Source organism: Atta colombica, unplaced genomic scaffold (genome assembly GCF_001594045.1).
Source record: "Atta colombica isolate Treedump-2 unplaced genomic scaffold, Acol1.0 scaffold104, whole genome shotgun sequence".
Taxonomy (NCBI): domain Eukaryota; kingdom Metazoa; phylum Arthropoda; class Insecta; order Hymenoptera; family Formicidae; genus Atta; species Atta colombica.
This window is the reverse complement of record NW_017259189.1, coordinates 173,121-194,111: the sequence shown is the minus strand read 5'-3', so window position 1 is coordinate 194,111 and position 20,991 is coordinate 173,121. Positions and strand designations below refer to the sequence as shown.

Here is a 20,991-nt window from a genome sequence, read left to right as displayed (position 1 = left end):
TATTTTATTATATTTATTAATATATAATATATATTTATTAATATAATTATTGGTTGTCCGGAAAGTTCGTGCTGATTTTTGGTAGGTGGCGTAAGGATAGGTCTGAATATATCAGAACGATTGAAAACAAATGATATGCGTACATATCGTAAAAGATGGTACTTCAGGCATATTTGGAAAAAAATTTGGTTGCGATACGTTAATTTTTGTCAGTTTTATACGCCTTTGAATATGGAAGAAAACAAAGTGCACTTTAGGCATTTAATGCTTTTCTTTTATCGGAAAGGCAAAAATGCCACACAAGTGGCAAACAAGATATGCGCTGTTGGCGAAGGTGCTGTAACTGAAAGAATTGTGCGAAAGTGGTTTGCTAGGTTTAAAACTGGTGATTTCAACCTTGAAGATCAAGAACCCGGATTGGCCCTCCATCACAGATGAAGATCAGATTAAAACACTGATCGAGAATAACCCATGCTATACGACATGTAAATTAGAAATGTTGAATGTATCAAAATCCACGAGCATTTTATGAAGCTTGGCCATTTGTGGGTTCCTCATGATTTAACAGAGAAAAATCTGGATCGCATTTCCATTTGCGACTCGCTCTATAAACGCAACGAAGAGACACCATTTTTGAAGCAAGTAGTGACGGGGAATGAAAAATGGATCATTACAATAAAGATCTTGGGGAAAGTGGAATGAACCATCTTTAGCCACCCAAAAGCCGGTCTTCATCCAAAGAAGGTCATGCTCTGTGTCTGGTGGGATTGGAAAGAGATTCTGTATTATAAGCTTTTACCAAACAATGAGACGATAAATTCAGAGAAGTATTGTTCCCAATTAGACGAATTGAAGATAGCAATTGAACAAAAACGTCCAGAAATAGCGAATCGGAAAGGCGTCGTATTTCATCAGGACAATGCGCGGCCTCATGTGTCTTTGATAACTCGACAAAAGTTGTTGGAGCTTGGTTGAGATATTCTATCCTATCCACCATATTCACAGACCTCGCGCCCTCTGATTTCTACCTATTTCGATCATTACAAAATTCCCTTAATGGAAAAAGCTTCAATTTTGGTCGAGGTAAAAAATCGCTTAGAAAAGTTTTTCGCTGAAAAACCTGAGAAATTCTGGAAGGACGGAATTTTCAAGTTACCCGAAAGATGGAGAAAGGTTGTAGAACAAAATGGCACCTACATAATTTAATAAATGTATACTAAAATTAAAATTTTCTGCGTTTCAATTTTCCTTCAAAATCGGCACGAACAACCCAATAATTTATTAATGATGAGAAGTTAATCACACTTACGTTAATTTATATAGAAGGTTGAATCGAAATAAAAAACTGTGTCATCATGTATGAGAAAAAAGTTATTGATTGTTCAAACGTTCTGGAATGGATTGATATTATAGGAAAATATATTGATAAATCATGACATAAATAAGTGTGCTCAAAAACATTATAATTTTAATTCGCGTATGTCAAGTATGTTAAAATAAAAGCTATCCAACAATTCAGTATCCTTCGTTAAATTTATGCCGTTTTTTTTATGTGGATCATTTCCGTGAGATGATTCTTTTTCGGAAATTTGTCTCGTGATCTAAACGAGACATTATCTCAAGCAAAGCTGTGATTGGAACCGATAATGTGTTTCGTGACCACTGAGTGTTTGGATTAATTTAATCTTATATTATTACGAAGTTCTTTTACTCTAGTTCGAAGCTGTCCAACATAAGAAACGTCACAATTTCATTACAATTGATTTTATAAATTACTATTATTTTCTTGATGTTGGTTTTATCTTTTTGTGTCTTTATGAATCTATCCAATTTGTTAAGACATTTATACTGTCATAGTTTTTGATTTATTAATTACATTAGAGATCTTGTTCGTAATCGATCTATTGTAACATAAGGAAATATAACAATGTTCTTTAATCTCCTCTTCATTTTCAGCATTTGAATTATTATTCTCAATTGAATTATTATTCTCAACTGTTGTAGATCTGTTGACTGCCAAGTTTAGTTTCATTTTATTATTGATATGATTAAAACTCATTTTCAGAGAGTATTATTTAATAGAATCTCGATTAATATATATTTAATAGAATCTCGATAATAAGTTCCAAGTTCTTTTTGTAAAAAGATGAATTGGATAGCGAAATCGTTCTATCAACTAATCCAAATATAGTTCCAACTTTATGGCATATAGGATAATTCAAGAAAAAAGACAAGTATCTGTCTTTTTTTGTGATATCAATCTATAATAATTTTATTATCTTTATTAATGACAGATATGTCGAGAAAATTTAAACAATGAAATAGGTATAAATGAGCAAAGGAATCTCATGTATGCGGATGATATAGTTTTACTGCCAAAAAAATAGGGAAGCAGGATACCCTGCAGGATATGATGGGAACTTTTAAAAGATTTTTAGAAGAAAAAAAATTAAAATTCTATACAGATAAAATTAAGATGTTAGTATGTAATAGAAGAAGAAAAAAAAATCAAAACATGAAAATAAAAAGGGTAAAAAGGAGATAGAAGAGGTGTAGAAATTTAAGTATTTGAGCTTCTGAACAAATGAGGTAATTATAAAAAATTAGGTAAAAAAGGTAAGCTGGTGGCAAGAAAGATATAGGGTTTAATGAGAGAATGTGCAAGAACGATTTCAGGAGAATTTAATTTAATAAGATGGATTTTATTTAGATATTTGATGCAAAGTTATTGGCTTATGGAGTGGAAATATAGGGATAGGATGAGATAGAAGAATTAGAAAAGGTTATGATGGATTATATAAGATGGATTTCTGCACTCCAAAGTACTTGAATATGAAGAAACCTTCTTATGGATAAATTCAGAGTAGGATGGGGAATATGAGCGAAGAAATTTGAGCAAAAAATAAAATTAGGATGAGAAATTTAACGAGCACGCGTTGGGAAGAGGAGAAATGGATGGGGGAATTTATACGGAAAGGATGAAGTATTACAATAGGAATGGATGGAGTATAAAAGCAAGAGAAATGACACACGGGGAGGAAAGTTTTGAAAATCAATTAATAAACAGGGAAAGAGAGGTGCAAAAACAGTGAGAGGACTGTAAAATTTATAAGGCAAGATACAACGAAAGATATAAGGAAATAAAAATAAACAGTAAGGTTCCATCGTATTTGAGGAAAGAAAACTTAGGAGAATGGAAAAGAGAAGATGAGATGAAAGTCTTAAATTAAGATGTGGGAATTTGGAGGAAGGCAATAAATATTAGGTGGAAGAACTGCATATTCTGTGATAGGGGAAAAGATAATTTACAGCACTATTGGAGGAATGTTCAGAAATAAGAGAAAGGTTAATTAAATTATTAGGTGTACAATTATTAGGTGTTTGCTTCCGCCATTTTTTTCCGAAATTCGAGGCTTATTGTAAAAAACTGGTTATACATTTATGATTCAAAGTATTGTCCATCACTGGCCACTACTTTCTCCCATCTTTCGGATAGCGTACGAATCCCGCGTCGAAAAAACTGGTCATCTTTTGAGGCTATCCACGAATCGATCCAATTTTTTACTTCTTCATAAGACCGGAAGTGCTGGTCAGCCAGACCGTGTGCCACTGATCGAAACAAGTGATAGTCAGAGGGAGCAACGTCTGGAGAATACGGCGGGTGGGGTAGGACTTCCCATTTCAACGTTTCCAAGTATGTCTTGACTACTTTCGCAACATGGGGTCGAGCATTGTCATGCTGCAAAATCACTTTATCGTGTCTCTCGTTGTATTGCGGTCGTTTGTCTTTTAATGCTCGGCTCAAACGTATCAATTACGTTCGATACCGATCGCCTGCGATTGTTTCCGTCGGTTTTAACAGTTCATAATACACTACGCCGAGCTGGTCCCACCAAATACAGAGCATGACCTTGGACGTCAAAATCACCGTTCTTGAAGCGTTGAAACCACTCACGACATGTTCTTTCACTAATAGCGGCCTCACCATAAGTATTTGAGAGCATGCGATGAGCCTCAGCCGCAGATTTCTTCATATTGAAGCAAAAAATTAAAACCTCTCGCAAATTACGAGAATTTGGCTCGTAAACTGACATTTTCAATCGAGAATAACTTTATGATGCAGACCCAAATCGACTAATGTTTCTATGGGATTATGTTGACAGATGTCCAAGTTTATTGTAAGACGTCTATGATCTATTTATTTCGACCACTTATCGCTAAAGCCATCTATAGGAAAACGGCGGAAGCAAAGTTGTACACCTATAGCAAGAGAAAATGAAAGAATCTTAAGGAGTTTATACGATGAAAATTTAGACGAGATAAAAGGAGAAATAAGGAAATTTTTACGGACAGAAAAAGATAAAACTAAAAGAAGAGAGGTGAGAAAGGATTCGAGTTCTAGAAAGAGGATGTAGATAAAATGTAAGGGTAAAAATGTAAAGTGGTGCAATTTAGAGAATGACGAAAATAAGAAAAGAGAAATAATGAATGATTAGGATAAATAGACCTAATTATAGACTGCGATATTAGAGATAATGTAAATTTAGTGGATCAATATTAGAATTAGATATAGAATAAAAACAAAAAATGAAAAGAAATAAAAGACTGGAAAGAATGTTAAAAATCAAAGTCAGAAAATTTAATTAGAAATAGCAAAATAACAAAAGGTAATTATTTAATAATATATAATAATATATGTGTGATAGCGTACGGACGAAATATGGAGATGAATGAGTTAAGTTTTGTATGTAAACCAAGTCTCCTTCTTGGCTATATACTGAAATGTAATAAATTCTATTCTATTCTATATTCTCATCTTATATAAACCTTTGTTTCTCAAAAAATAAAGTTTTTTAAAATGTTTAATAAATGTTTACAATAAAAAATTAATTTGAGCTAATGAGAGTCAGCGTGAGAGGAGGTGCGCAATAAAATTTTAACAAATAAATTTATTACTTCATTTGATGTGTTGATGTCTTCTTTATTTAAAATCTTGAGAATCTTTGAATATTTCAATTCTCTATCTTCATTAACAATATTCTTAATCCATATTAGATTTCACGAACGGTCAAGGTAGAGAATCACTCACAGGTTGCCAAAACTGTGTAATACACGATCACCAAATCTTATCATGAAACTTTGGATGATATTAATATTCACAAATAATTACTTTTTACCATAATATATATTATGTGGATTTGATTTATCTCCGTCTAAGTTATCCGGAATGACGAATAGATCTAACGAATGTTTAAATTAAGCTTTAAGCATATGGATTATACTCAGTTTTTGGCAACCTGAGTGACTATCTTATTTGCGAAATCTAATATGATTAAGAATATTGCTGATGAAGATTCCAAAGAAAATCGAACGTTCAAAGATTTTAAATAAATAAAAAACTTCTCAAGATTTTAAACAACACATCAAATGGAGTGACAAATTTATTTGTTAAAATTTTATTGCGCACCTCCTCTCGCGCTGACTCTCATTAGTCAGATTAATTTTGTTTTTGTTATTTTAAAGAGAGAGAGAGTCCATGTTTAACATATTTATTTATAAATGTTTACATTAGGGGATCGCGAACAAGTTCCACCTTATCTCCCCCCCCCCAATGACCTTAACATATGTTGTCAAAGTCATGATCCTGAGTAACCTTCAACAAGTTTTAACTATCGCTCGTTATTTGTTAAAAAGTTATTAACAAAAAAAGTTTGAAAAATTACTTTTTTCTACTGTATAAAACAGAAACTTAGTAGGGGAGGGGGAGATGGGGTGAAAGTCGCTTCGCGTGGAAAGTTGTGCGCCCCTAAGTAATAAGGGAGGTGTAGTGGAAGTCGCTTCGCGTGGAAGTCTTGCACACTTGAAGTAGAAGAGGTGGAATAAAAGTCACGTGGAAAGTCATGCTCGACAGGCGGGAGGGGGGGGGGGATAAGAACCTGTTTCACATACATCGCTATGGGACGAATCGCATACATCCTAAATGTAAATAATTATCAAATGCTTTTTGTCTGACAAACGATTTCTGCATGATATAGACAGAATCCTCGGAAATAGAATTGATACAGAAAAACTCAGTTTACAAAAACCTAAGTACAAATTACAAAACCTATAATGCATGTAAAATTTCATTGTTTTGTATAATATTAATATACCTTCGCATTTTTAAACAAAAACTCAATAAAAGTAATATATTTATCACTTAATTATCAGTTTATTAAACTCATAATACATATATAGGATGTCCAGAAAGTTTTTGCCAAGCGCTTTTGTAGATAGATAGAACGAATTAAATTGAGTCCTCATTTTGCAATTTTCGCAATAACTAACAAGATATTAATTACTAAAAATTGTTGAATATTGGTCTTCAATAATTTTTTTTTCAAATACTATCAACACAAATTTACCAAAAAACTACAAGAAACAAAAATTCTCTTCTCATAGAACTCTAAGAATTTTTTAATAATTTTTGATCAACTTTTTAATACTGCATTTTCTTATTAGCTAATTATTTTTACATGAGAAAATACGATATTAAAAAATTCTGAAAAAATTCTCAGGATTTTATGAAAAGAAAATAAACAATTTCTGCCTCTCGCTGCTTTTTCTAAAGTTGATAGTATTTGAGTAAAAAATTATTGAAAACCAATATTCAGCGATTTTTAGTAATTAATACCTTGTTAACCATCGCAAAAATTGTAAAATAGTATAGAACTTTTCGACTCACGATTAGTTTAGTCCGCTCTATCTACACAAGAGCGTTTGAAAAAATTTCAGACATCCTATATAAGTTATATAACTGTGCAACAAAAATAATTTTGGGACACCCTATATAAGTTATATAATTGTGCAACAAAAATAATTTTTTTCACACATAAAAAACTCAAGTTATTCTTAAAAAAAATAAAGGCAAAATGTAATACAAGCGTACGTGTCGTTCCGCGATATCAAATTATTTGTATTTTTTACGTACATTTAAAGTTTTATGCACATTTGGATAGGTTATTTCGGCCAAGGTACAAGATGAAATTTTACAATTGTTTGAAAATCATGTATTTTCATATTATGAATACAACTTTGCTTCCGCCGTTTTCCTATAGATGGCTTTAGCGGTAAGTGGTGGTCGAAATAAATAGATCATAGACGTCATACAATAAACTTGGGCATCTGTCAACATAACCCCAGAAACATTAGTCGATTTGTGTCTGCATCATAAAGTTATTCTCGATTGAAAATGTCAATTTACGAGCCAAATTCTCGTCATTTGCGGGAGGTTTTAATTTTTTGCTTCAATATGAAGAAATCTGCGGCTGAGGCTCATCGAATGCTCTCAAATACTTATGGTGAGGCCGCTATTAGTGAAAGAATATGTCGTGAGTGGTTTCAACGCTTCAAGAATGATGATTTTGACGTCCAAGGTCATGCTCTGTATTTGGTGGGACCAGCTCGGCGTAGTGTATTATGAACTGTTAAAACCGACTGAAACAATCATAGGCGATCGGTATCGAACGCAATTGATGTGTTTGAGCCGAGCATTGAAAGACAAACGGTCGCAATACAACGAGAGGCACGATAAAATGATTTTGCAGCATGACAATGCTCGACCCCATGTTGCGAAAGTGGTCAAGACATACTTGGAAACGTTGAAGTCCTACCCCACCCGCCGTATTCTCCAGACATTGCTCCCTCTGACTATCACTTGTTTCGATCAATGACACACGGCCTGACTGACCAGCACTTCCGGTCTTATGAAGAAGTAAAAAATTGAATCGATTCGTGGATAGTCTCAAAAGATGACCAGTTTTTTCGACGCGGGATTCGTATGCTACCCGAAAGATGGGAGAAAATAGTGGCCAGCGATAGACAATACTTTGAATCATAAATGTATAACCAGTTTTTTACAATAAAGCCTCGAATTTCGGAAAAAAACGGCGGAAGCAAAGTTGTACACTTAATACAAAATTAGTCGTTAAATGATAAAATTAAAGCATAAATAAAGGAAGATGTTGAAAATATGTATTTTTAATTAAAAAAAAATTTTCGACCTTTCTATAAAAATGATTATAACGCATTTTTCTTGAAGTTAGCTACGTATAACGCCGCGATTTGATTCAGACTTACAACATTTACGAATCATTCTTGTTGTTTATCAAATGTTAAACAAATGTTTAAACAAGTGTTATGAGTTATGAGCATTTTCAGATCACGGCCTAAATTTTCGACTAAAAATATATTTTTTCATTTTGCTCTATTTCAATCGCTTTAATTTGATTGTTTTCTCATTCAGCGATCAATTTTATGGAAATATGTACATATTGTTCAGACAATCGCAAAATATCATCTTGCGCTGCAGACGAAGTGAAACTTCTCCTCTAAACTTGCATAAACACCGCAAACGATTTGATATCGTTAAATTAAACGCCGATACTAGATCTCATCTCTACTTTCACAGAAAATTTGAGTTTTTCATGTGTGAAAAATGTTGTCGCACGGCGTAATATAACTAAATAATTATATCAGTCTACGAAAAAATATAGATAATATTACACTTAATAATTGCAATAGTACTATAAGATAGACTATCAGCCTGATTTAAAAACGAACATAAATTATATTAATAAAGTTCTTGTTCTAAATCTAAATCTAAATGGTAGTATCCGTTGGATAACTTTTTGAGATTATGTTTTTGTCGAACAGATATTACGTTTTTAAAACAATAGATAGCTGTACTAGAGTTTTAGAACAAAAATTCACAAACTATACAAACCCCAAAATTTTTCTGAAAAAATTGGGTTTTTGTCAACTTTGCTCGGAAAGTCCAAAAACGTTAAAGTATCTTGAAAACGGTTAATTATAGCAAAAAATAATGCAAGAAACAAAATTATAGAGCTAAGAAATGTACTGTAATGATTATATAAAGTTGTTGCAATTAAGTGAAAATTTCTGCTTGCCAATGTTCAACATTAGAAATACTGTGATTGAATTTGTTAAACACATCGAACATAATTTTGTCAGATTAAAAGTATCCAACATTAGAGAAACTAAGAATAGAATTTTTTTCTTTGATCAAGGGGATAAAACAAGTTTTAGAAAAATTGACCGATAGAGAAGCGAATTTTTTCATAATTACAAAATTATTTGTTTTTTAAAAAACAATCCACAAATTCTTTTTATAAGAGTGAATAAGGATAATGTAGTGATGGCACTTGACAAGACAGAATATGTTCAAAAAATGGAACCATTATTGTGTGACACCGAGACTTATAAGATATTGACACACAATCCAGTTAATAAAATGATAACACAACTTAAGACTTTATTGAAAGGATGGAAACAACGCGGTTTCGTAATAAATTCTGTTTATAATAAATTAAACTCTTCTAATCCTGTTTCGCTTCTTGCAAGTGGTCTTCCCAAAATACACAAAATAGAATATCCACTTTGTATTATAGTTTCTTCAATAGAGAGTCCTCTCTATGATTTAGTCTCCTTTTTACATGACATAATTTATGAAAATAGCTAACAGTTTTATCAAAAACAGTTTTCACTTGATTAAACATATTTCTAACTTGACAATCTTTGATAGCAAAGTTCTTTTATCCCTTGATGTGGTTTCATTATTCACAAACGTACCTATTGATTATAGACAAGAGAGGAGAGGAGATCATCTCATTGAAAGAAACCCGAGCAAAAGGGAATTTTTTAAAGCTTTAGAATTAGTTCTCAATTCAATATTTTAGCTTCAATAACAAATTTTACAAACTTTTGGTGTACCGATGGGTTCATCATTATCACCCGTTGTATCGGATATAATTGCAAGACTTAGAAACGAAAGCATTGAAATTGAAAGGATCTTTCAATTTCACTAGCCTTTTAGGCTGTGAAATTGAGATGTGTTGATGACATTGCATTAATATGTGATACGTCAGACACTGATACACTGATGAACATTTTTAATTTATATTTCCCCAAATTAAAATTTACAATTGAAATGAGCGAGAATAAGTTAAAATTTTCTTTCTTGATGTTAGCTTAATTAGAAAAGAAAATTCTCTCATTCATAATTGGTATCACAAACTCACATTTTCTGGTCGTTACATAAATTATTTTTTTAGACATCCTCCATGCCAAAAAGTGGGAACAACCGTTGGATTAATAGATAGAGTTTTTTCTTTGCCCCACTTTTATTTCCATCAGGAGAACTTCGAGTTAATAATTAAAATTCTTATAAACAATGAATATCCATTGAAATTCATATTCACTGAAATAAAAAAAAGTCAAAAAAATTTTAACAAATGATCAAACACACCTAAAGACAAGACAACAAACAATAACAAAGGGAAAATTAATCATAGATTTTTTACAATACCCTTTATCCTATTTTTATCAGAAAAAAAAAATTTTTTTAAAAACTCCGTAATACACATGGCATACAAGAGAATTAATAATCTTAAGAAGTTCATCAGGAGTCATAAAAAACGTTCGTCCCAATCTATTTCGAACAGTTGTATAATATATAAAATTGATTGCCGAGATTGTGAAACATCGTATGTGAGCCAAATAGGTAGATGTTTGAAGAAACGCATAAATGATCATAGGAATCACATAAAAATACGACACAACATTTCGTAATAACTGAACACAGAATTAGACATCAACATGAATTGGGAAAATATCAAAATATTTGACGAAGAAAAGATACTTAATAAAAGATTCATTTCGGAAATGATCCATATAAAGCAGAAACAGTTTAAATTTCGTGAGGCTTCCACGGGTGCTTTCTATATAAAGATTATGCGTTTCGCGGGTTTCCTCCGTGTCCAGATCCATTTTTGGAATGCCAACGTTTCGTAAATCTTGCAGTTTCATTGATTTCATCAATGAAAAACATCCAAAAAAACCAGAAGTTTGATTCCATTATATAGACGACACATTCATAATATGGAGATACGGCAGAACCATAAATTCCTTATTTTCTTCAACAATTAATATCCAAATATCCATTTTATTATAGATATAGAGAAAAACTCCTCTTTCTAGATGTTTTTGTCTCTAAGAAAGCTGACGGTATCTTAGATCATCAAATATACAGAAAACCAACACACACAGATAGATACCTACATGCCGAATCGCACCATCATCTAGCACAAAAATAATCTGCAATCAACTCACTTGTATATAGAGCTTTCACCATCTCTGACAAAGAACAGCTACAGACAGAATTCAATACTTAAAACTAGGCTTACAGAAAAAGTACAACAAAAAAAGATATAATCAAAGCAAACAATAAACATGCAAACAACACAACCAGACGAAAGGATCCTATCCATTCTCCCATATGTCAAAAGAACAACAGATCGGCAGGATATTAAATAAACACAATATCCGAACTATCTTTAAACCATCCAAAGCCAGATCTTAAGAAATCCTAAAAATCAAAGATCTCCACTCAGCTTTGTAGGAATATACAAAATACCTTATTCCTGCGGACAAATATATTATATACATTAATATATATATTGGAGAAACCGGGAGAATGATTAACTTATGGATAAAAGAACCAACGTGATATCATGGTTAAAACATGCCATGCAATCAGCATTATCAGAACATAACATTAAAACAGGATATCAAATACTATTTCAGGGCATCAAGTACTGTCGTACAAAATGACCACAATTGCCAACATTACGTCATACTTTCCAAGAAAATATAGAGAAACCATAGAGACACAAAAACACTCTAACAATCTAAATAGAGATAATGGCTACAACATAAATAAAATATGGAAAACCATTGTCTTGATTATTGAAAACTGACGAATTTCCTCCACTTCTCCCCCCATCTATAATGCTCTTCTTTCCTCCCACCAGTCCAACAATTAACGTAAATAAAAGGTAAGACCTGGAAAAACAGCTCAGTATCAGGCTGTTCTTCGTCCTGAAATGGACTGCAATGTTCTCGAAACGTGGCATTCCAAGAATGGATCTGGACACGGAGGAAACCCACGAAACGCATAATCTTTATAGAGTTTAAATTTACAAAACGATACTTATTCTTTAGATCCACTATATATAGATTTGTTTGCGGAATCATGACATGTTTTTTTCTCTCCTGTTCTTAATTTTATTTTTATTTCAATAATTACTTGATTTTATTATTTTGACTCTCATTTTAATTTTGACCGTTGACATCACAAGACCTTTACGTCGAATCGTGAGAAACATTTTCATGTAAGTCTAATAAAATTAAAACTCAGACAAATGATTTAACAATTAAATGATTAAACAATTCTCAATTTTTTCGTTTTCCGTTTTTCTTATGAATGACTACATAGGAAATCTGACAATTTGATGAACGAGATGGCTTTACTTATTGACGCAATGTATACCGTTTTTATTTTATGTAAGTTTTTATAATATAATTGTACAATTTATGATAATCACTTGGCTATTCATTACATAGTAAATTGACATTTGAATAAAGAAAAACAGTGAATGTTTTACCACTCTGAAAGATTTATTGTACTGACTGTAGTTACATTTTTAGATAGATTTATTCATATAATTTAGATTTCTATTTTATATTGAAAAGGACTCAAAACGAAGGTTTGAAACGTTTATTTATTTCGATATTGTTACATTCATACAAGAATAAAGAGATTTCTGTGCACCCGAATAGCTGGTGTTAGTTCTGAATGGCTTTTTTATATATGATTCATTCATCATTGATATCATTGATATCATTCATTGATTAATTCTTTCGAGCCTCATGTTATACTTTTGATTATATAAAAGTCAAGTTCAGTTTTTTAAAATGGAATCCTCCATTTTTTATTGCATATTGTAACTTATTTCAAAGGCTTATTTCAAAAGTTTATCAAAATATAACAAAATATTTTTTCGTTAAATACTTTTGAGTTATGAGACTCTATAACTTATCTCAGTTATAATATCGCAGTGTTTATTAGTATTATCCAAAATCTAAACAAAAACCTTCTAAATGTTGTTTAAAACGATTTAATTTTTTTAATATAAAAACATTCGAATAACTTTCAAGTCTCATAACTGAAAATGTTACTCAATAAAATGTTACTCAATACTCAATACTTTATTATAGCGTTTTAAAAAAGAAATTTAAAAAGGAATAAACTACAAAAATATGCAAAACATGAGGCTTCCATTAAAAAAATTCAACTTGATCTTCATATGACTTTGTGAATTCCCAAACAGAGTTGACAAAAACCATTTTGGGGATTTGTGTGGTTTATGGGATTTTATTTTAGGATTCTAATACAGTCGTCTATTGTTTTAAAAACATAGTATCTGTTCGACAAAAACATAACTTCAAAAAGTCCAACCGATATAATCAGGATTTAGGACCAGGTCAACGTTTCAACATTTTTCCAGATCTAAAAGTAGTGTAAAAGTAGTAGATTTGAATTCAAGATTTTTTCCTGGTTTTCCAGATCTAAAAGTAATGATTTTCAGGGTTCTTAACCCTCATAGTGTATACATTTTTTTAATATCCATTAAGTGTATACGAGAATCATTCATGTCCGATGTATTTTTTTTAAATGGATTAAATGGATTTAAAACACATTAAAAATTCATATAGCTTCTTTAATTTATTTTTAACTTATTTACTTTATTCTAAATGAAGAATTTATACATTCATTAACAAATCTATTTGTTTAAATATTTTATTTTTGAAAATATGTAAACATAAATGAGTATAGTATTAATACATTCAAAAATTTATATCTTTTGTTCAAATCGATGAAATCTAATAATTAAAAAAAAAAAAATAAAATTCAAAGTTCATATTTTAAGAAAAAAATATATGCCAACAAATTTTTTAAATTTAAATTTAAATTAAAAGTTCGAGACATAAATCTTACAATTTCGAAACTTATAAAAATAAGTGTTCCTATGAAAAATTGACATTTAATAACTTTAAAAAACGTTTAAAAAAAGATAAACTCACTTGTTTATGAGACATAAAACTTAATTATCACAAGAAATTTGTCTGAATATGGCTTCCGGTATTCGTTTTTAAGAAATCATTGAGCAAAGTTGCTATTTTTTTGACCGATGGCAGGCCAACGAAGGTGGGAGGCATTTTATATTGTATAAAAAAACTTGTATAAAAACATTAATACTTGGAACATTTTACTATATAATATCTTACTATATAAAAGTGATAAAATAAATTTTTTCATAAAATTTAAAAAAATTTTAATAGTGAATACTAAAAAATGTGCTCATTATGTTAAGCACAACTGCAGTCGAAGAATATCCTTAATATCATTTATGTTAGTTTCTGAATCAAACTGATGATATATGTAGTTTATCTTACAGTACTTGCAATTATTAAATAATATCATCTATATTTTTTCATAGACTGATATAATTATTCAGTTATACATGCAATATTATATTACTTATATCACTTACATACAGTGACTTGCATTAATATTCGGACATCATGATACTTTAGAAATTATTACCTTCTAAACATAATTTTTGTTGGAGTAAGAAATTTACGGCTTTTGTTTTAAATTGAAAAATTCATTATAATTATTAGAAATATAAATTTTATTTCTATAATTACTTTTATTTCTATAATTACTATTTATATGATACAGTTTCGAATATATTAAACTATAGACAGAATTTTGCTTAATTCTGGTATCGCAAAAATATTCAGACTTAACAAGATTTAATAACATAAATCTATAAACTAAAAAAAAAATGATAATAATTTTAATCCTTTGTTGGAACTTTTTGTTTAATAACAAGCTGCAAATGTTTAGGCATGTTAGAAATAATTTTTGTTAAATAATCTGGTGTAATGCGCGTCCATTTCTCTTTTAATCGTAATTTTAATTCTTCTTTTGATCTTGTAGGCATAATCTGAATGTTACGGTCTAATAAATTCCATAAATTTTTTATAGGATTTAAATCTGGTGACTGTGGTGGAGGATGTGATACTTTTGGACAGTTGTATAATAAATATTCTTGTATTATTTGCGACTTATGTTTTGGATCATTGTCTTGATAAAATTCGAAACTACTTCGTATATTCATATTATTAGCTTTTTATTAAATTGTCTTTTAGAATACTTAAATTTTTATCCAAAATTTCGTCAATGAAAACTAATTCACCCACTCCTTTACTTGAAATACAACTCCAAACCATTAAACTTCTACTACCGTGTGTCATAGTTGACTTCAAATTTTTCAGTTTGAATTCTTCGTTTGCTTTTCGCCATATCATTTTTCGTCCGTCAGATCCAAAAATGTTAAATTTGCTCTCTGCGAATATTATATCATTTCATCATATTTGTTCTTAAGAAGAAATAAATTTGGCGAAAATTAATCTTTTCTTCCGATTCGCTTCATTTATGAACGGCTTTTTACAAGCAACTTTACCCTTGTAACTTTCTTTTAATGCTCGACGAATGTATTAGGATGTACCACCGATGTGAACCTGGCGCTCAATTTTATCAAAAATAAAAATTATTACTGTAGGCCGTTTGTACTTTGTTTGTACTTCGTTTATGCTTGTTTGTACTGATTATTATTTCGTTTGTATCTCAAACAGTTAAACAAAAAGTGAAAAATAAAAAAATGGCCAGCGCGCAACTTTAAGATTTTTAAATTTCATTTATGCCATTCGAAAAAGAATCGTTTGTACTTCAAAGAATTCGGAGATACAGTGTGTTTCAGTTTTTGCGCGATCCCTATATGCGAACATTAGACAATTTTCAAGATATCGAAATGGGACCAACAGCATTCGAAAGAAAATCGTTTGTACTTGTACCTCTCCTACTTTCATTTGTACCCCAAAGGATTCGGAGGTACAGCTATTTCAAAATTTCGGAAATGCGCTAAGAGGGGAAGTCGGTCATTTTTAAAGATATCAAAATGGGACCAATGGCATTCGAAAGAGAATCGTTTGTTTTTGAAATCTTTTTAAGATATTGATTCAATACGATCTTCACGAACATATCTTTTTACAATATCTGCTACTGTACTCTTATTCAAATTTATTAATTTACCGATTTCTCGATATGATTTGTCTTTTTCACAATAAAAAATAACAAGTTGGCATTCATCAAATGAATTATTTTTATCTTTACGTCTCATTTTCACTGTTAACTGTGTGATCTTGGGGAAACTAGGTTAATTTAATTCAACATCATATATTTTGTATGATTTACTTCATGGTAAACAAGGAATAAATTAACTTGATTTCCGAGGATCAGTAAATATAAAATATATTGAGTGTCCGAATTTTTATAATTCTAAAATTAAGGATTGACTTATTTAATATTTTTTTACATTGAAAACTACATTAATTAAATAAACAAAATTAATGTTTTTTTATATTTATAATGAGCATTTTCAATGATTAAAAAATCATAAATTTCTTAATCCTACAAAAACTATATTTCAAAGATAATAGTTTCTCTATTATTATGATATCCGAATATTAATGCGAGTCACTATATATATTATTATAAGTTTAATGAATTAGTAATTAAGTAATAAATATGTTACTTTTATTAAGTTTTTATTTAAAGATACGAAGGCATATTAATATTATACAAAAACAATGTAATTTGTACTTGGGTTTTGTAAATTAAGTTTTTCTGACAACCCTGCTCTCAAATATTAGATACAAATATTAGAGCAAACATTAGATACATTTTTTACAGCCTTGTAACTTTGCTTTCTTACATTTTTTTTCGCTGTAGTTGATTTTTGAGATATGTGTTTCTTGACTTTTATAGGGAGTCTGTATAGTGTTTCTTGACTTTTATAGGGAGTCTGTATAGGTATAGGTATTATTCAAGAGTATCCACTAGCAACTAGCTGTAGTAAAACATGTATTACTATGTATTACATATTTTACTACAGCTAGTTGCTAGTGGATACTCTTACTATGATTGTGTTGACGCGCTAGCAATGTCATGTTATCCTTGTTTTATATTTTCTCTCCCCCCTCTCTCTCCTTCTAATGAACAATAGACACAATAGCTTTGAAGTCTACAATATGTCTTTTTGCTTCTTATCCAGTTTTTTGTAGTTTATCGCCCGAGATAAAAGTTAACAAACTTCAGAAGAAACAGTAGCAAGAAATATAATTGTTATTAAAACGGTCAAAGGGGAAAAAAGCAAAAGCAAGGGAAAAAGCAAGAATTAGGAAACAAAGAGCACATCATAGAATAGACTTAATAGCATGCTCCTCCAATATAATCTATATCAGTGACTGTGAATGTATTAAAAACTTGGAAAAAATAGAATTATATAAAGATAAATATCTTCTGACACTTGAAATGGTTAGAAACAGATGAAGAACAAAAATGTGTTTTTAATTTTTATTTGATTGTTATGTAATACAGAATTTTCTACTTGTAACTTCGATTTGGAATAGACAAACAAAAAGTGTTAATCATTGAAAGTCTTTGAAGTATTTCCTTGAAAATTTGTTAATTTTTTAAATAAATACTAAATCGAATTTCATGACTTTTTTATTAAAAAAAAATGATTAGACTATATTTTGTTCGTTTTTTTAAAAAATTATAGTTTTATAAAAAAATCTTGAGCAAAATTACAAAGAAAACAGACTTTTCACAATCATTAATTTAAATCCAGAAATTACTTAAAAAGACATTAATAAAAATACTGCCAAGAAAAAAGAAATGTAAAAAGAAAAATAGGTTCCCTATAATTTCACTCTATATTCTTCTCCTTAATCATATTGAAAATATATATTACTAAACGATAACTTACATTGCTCATGGAAAGTTTAGGACCTTGTCCAGGAGGAAGAAGAGTTAGGTCCATCATTAAATAGATCATCGCACAGCAAGCCAGGATCAAACCAGCTCCGAGAATGGCAATGGTCTTTCTAGTCCTCATTATTACAAATCTGGTTTTGCATTGATATAAATTTAAACTCCACACCGATTGTAAATACTAAATTATAAATACTAAATTCAGCAGTTCTTATTAACTTCAACCAGTTCGATATTGATAGAAAAAGTAAATTAAGTCTATTCAGTCTTAACCTAATTCATCCACCGTTTGGAAGGGACTACATATTAGGGACGGAATTTATATTCTCAATTATTCGACGTTTCAGATTCAATAATAAGATTCTGATTAACAATTTCCATAAATCCAACTGCCACTTTGAATTCGTTTTACAACGAAATGATTTATCCATTAACCAATATATTATCTAGCCATTTCACCTCATTTCACTGTTCATCACAGTTAATCAGTAGTGATAGCCATTGCTACGAAAATATGTATATATACATAATCGTTCTTGTTTTTTTCAATCATTTTCAATCATGTGAATTACATCGATGTTATAATTTTTCCTTTTTCCTTTTCAATATTAAGAATACCTCATCCACCTCGAATCTTGATAAAATTGCAGTCAATAGATACGATTTTGCGTAAAAATTAAGATTTGACAAGAAAAAAGAAAATCGTTTTACTTCGTGAATTGAAATATTAATCCTAAAAATCGACTATTCAGGTTAGGAAATTTTCATAGCTACAAAATATTGCGATGCGAGCAGATGCGAACGTGGGCTGCGTTCTACTTAAAGGTATGTGTTCATAATGTCGCTCATAGGCCGAAATCCCATAGAACTTAGAATGCCATCATATGTGGCGTAATTTGCGTAAATGTAATTTGCACCGACCAATCATATTATTTTACTTGGGAATCAATTCTGTATTTTGAAATGAGGTGAAAATGACAAAAGTGAGCGAATTTATTAGAATACTAATAATTTCATTGATCAATATCTAGTAAATTTATTCCTTGAACATCAGAGAATCGATTGTGTATCTTGAAATGAGGTGAAAATTACAAAAGTGAACAAATTCACTAGAATATTCATAATTTAATTGGCCAATACCTAGTACCATTGTTCATTCTTATAATTTTCACCTCATTTCAAAATACACAATCGAATCCCAGTTTCTGCCTAGTTATTTTATACTTTTATTTTGTTATTACGTCGAAATATGAAGTTTGTTGGCTTCGCACACTCCAACATGCCCAACACGCTCCAATACGTTCGCGTCACCGGGAATGGCAACTAGATGTTCGCGTTGCGTTAGAGTATATTCCATAAATCAATTAAAAGCATATTCCATTTGTCTCAAAAGATACGATTGGGGCATATTACGCACGCCTGCGTAATGATTGAAAAAAGTATTTCAGATTCATTTTGTATAAAAACGCATTTAATAAATGCGTTTTTTATATAAATATAAAAATATAATTTTTATATAGAAAAGTAGGCTCATGTAAATGATATATAAATTAATAATAATAAATTAAAATGTCAAGACTTTTTAAAAAAAAATGAGCAAATGTAGTTAACTAATAAAATTCGTCTTTTATTACTTTCGTATAATGCGATAAATTTCAAACGTTTCGACTTACAAAGTCTTCATTAGTGATAATAAAGAAAATGTATTTATGTAACCCCATTCAATGTCAACGAACTAACATATGATACATAATAAAAATTATCGCTCTAGACTAATCTTATTTAGTTATTCCTGCGTTAAGATATTATGGATCGAAATAAGTATCAAGTCAGAAGTTTGAAAGTCCATAATTGTAAAATTGTGTTTACCTGGTTCTTCGGTTGTTATCGAGAATCAGCTCAGTCAACAATTTCATGTAACATCATTCCGAATGAGGATTTCTTCAATGACTATCCTACTATATTCTGTACAATTAAATGTTAATTTCTGATTAAAAAATTATTATATTTAATTCAATATTGATGAGAATTTATTTTTCACTTACGTTAATTTATATAGAATAATCAATCCGTAATATCTTTAACGTAGGAATAACTAAATAAGATTAGACTAGAGCGATAATTTTTATTATGTATCATAGTTAGTTGACATTGGATGAGGTTACATAAATACGTTTTCTTTATTATTACTGATGACTTTTTAAGTCGAAACATTTGAAATTTATAGCGTTATACGAATTAAATAAAAGACAAATTTTATTAGTTAATTACATTTGCTCGTTTTTTAAAAAAAGTCCTGACATTTTAATTTATAATTTTTATATTTATTAAAAATGCATTCATTTTGTAAAAACGCTTTTCAAATAATCGAGGTAACACAAAATACCTGAAACGAAACGAGGCATGTCCGATTTGAGTGATCTCACGGATTAGGTTAGGTTAGATCAGGTGACATGCTCACTTGTCCTAAGTCTTAAATCCATTCGTGTCACTGAACATTGAAGCACATGAATGCAACTGCTCCAATCACCATCTTACTTGATTCAAGAGCTCTCTTAATTTAGAACATGCGACGCGAACAAATCTATAATGGAACCATGCTAAAAAAAAAGAAAGGAAAAAAAACAAAAAGAAAAGAAAAGAAAGGAATAAAATGTTAAAACGTCAAAATGGCAGCCCAAGTCTTCTCAAATATAAATGCATTGACTTTACAATGGTGTGGAGAGAATAATTTATTAGTCAATCTACAATAGAAACAAACCTCTGAAATTTTGAATTTATTCAATAAGTGATTTGATAGCAATTTGAAATATCAACATAATAGTACGTCGCACGGAATAAATTTAGAAAAACAAGATAAAGTAATTAATGACATGAATATATTTATCAAAGAAATGAGAGTTGGACAAAGAAAAGGTTTATTACAATTCCAGAAGAGAATTTTATTATGCAACAAATCTTTGCAAAAAATGTTTACATATTTACAACATATGAATACATATGTTGTATAACATAATAAACTTTTTCTTTGTCCAACTCTCATTTCTACTCATCGGAAGCATTTGCTGTAAAATATTTATTAACAAGGATTAAAGATTAAACCAAGATATCCTGGAAAATTTTTTTTCTTACTTGAGATCTATGAGAGAAAGATGCGATCATCCTACACCTGTTCAATTAAAACATCA

General features: G+C 30.1%; 1 protein-coding gene across 3 annotated transcripts in view; it reads right to left on the bottom strand.

The window, feature by feature from the left end:
• The window catches only part of LOC108688288 (alpha-mannosidase 2), a 34,790-nt gene extending 16,187 nt beyond the window's left edge, over positions 1–18,603 (bottom strand). Inside the window, exons 1-2 of one of the 3 annotated variants that reach the window (XM_018194495.1) lie at positions 18,578–18,603; positions 17,799–17,937 (exon numbers count right to left, since the gene is read on the bottom strand). In XM_018194495.1, coding sequence (XP_018049984.1) covers positions 17,799–17,927 — 129 coding nt within the window. In that variant the 5' untranslated portion in view covers positions 17,928–17,937; positions 18,578–18,603. Of the gene's footprint in view, positions 1–17,798; positions 17,985–18,076; positions 18,090–18,262; positions 18,368–18,577 lie in introns of those variants that run through there. The other 2 variants (XM_018194480.1, XM_018194486.1) reach the window with 2 other exon arrangements.
• Positions 18,604–20,991: the final 2,388 nt, after the last annotated feature.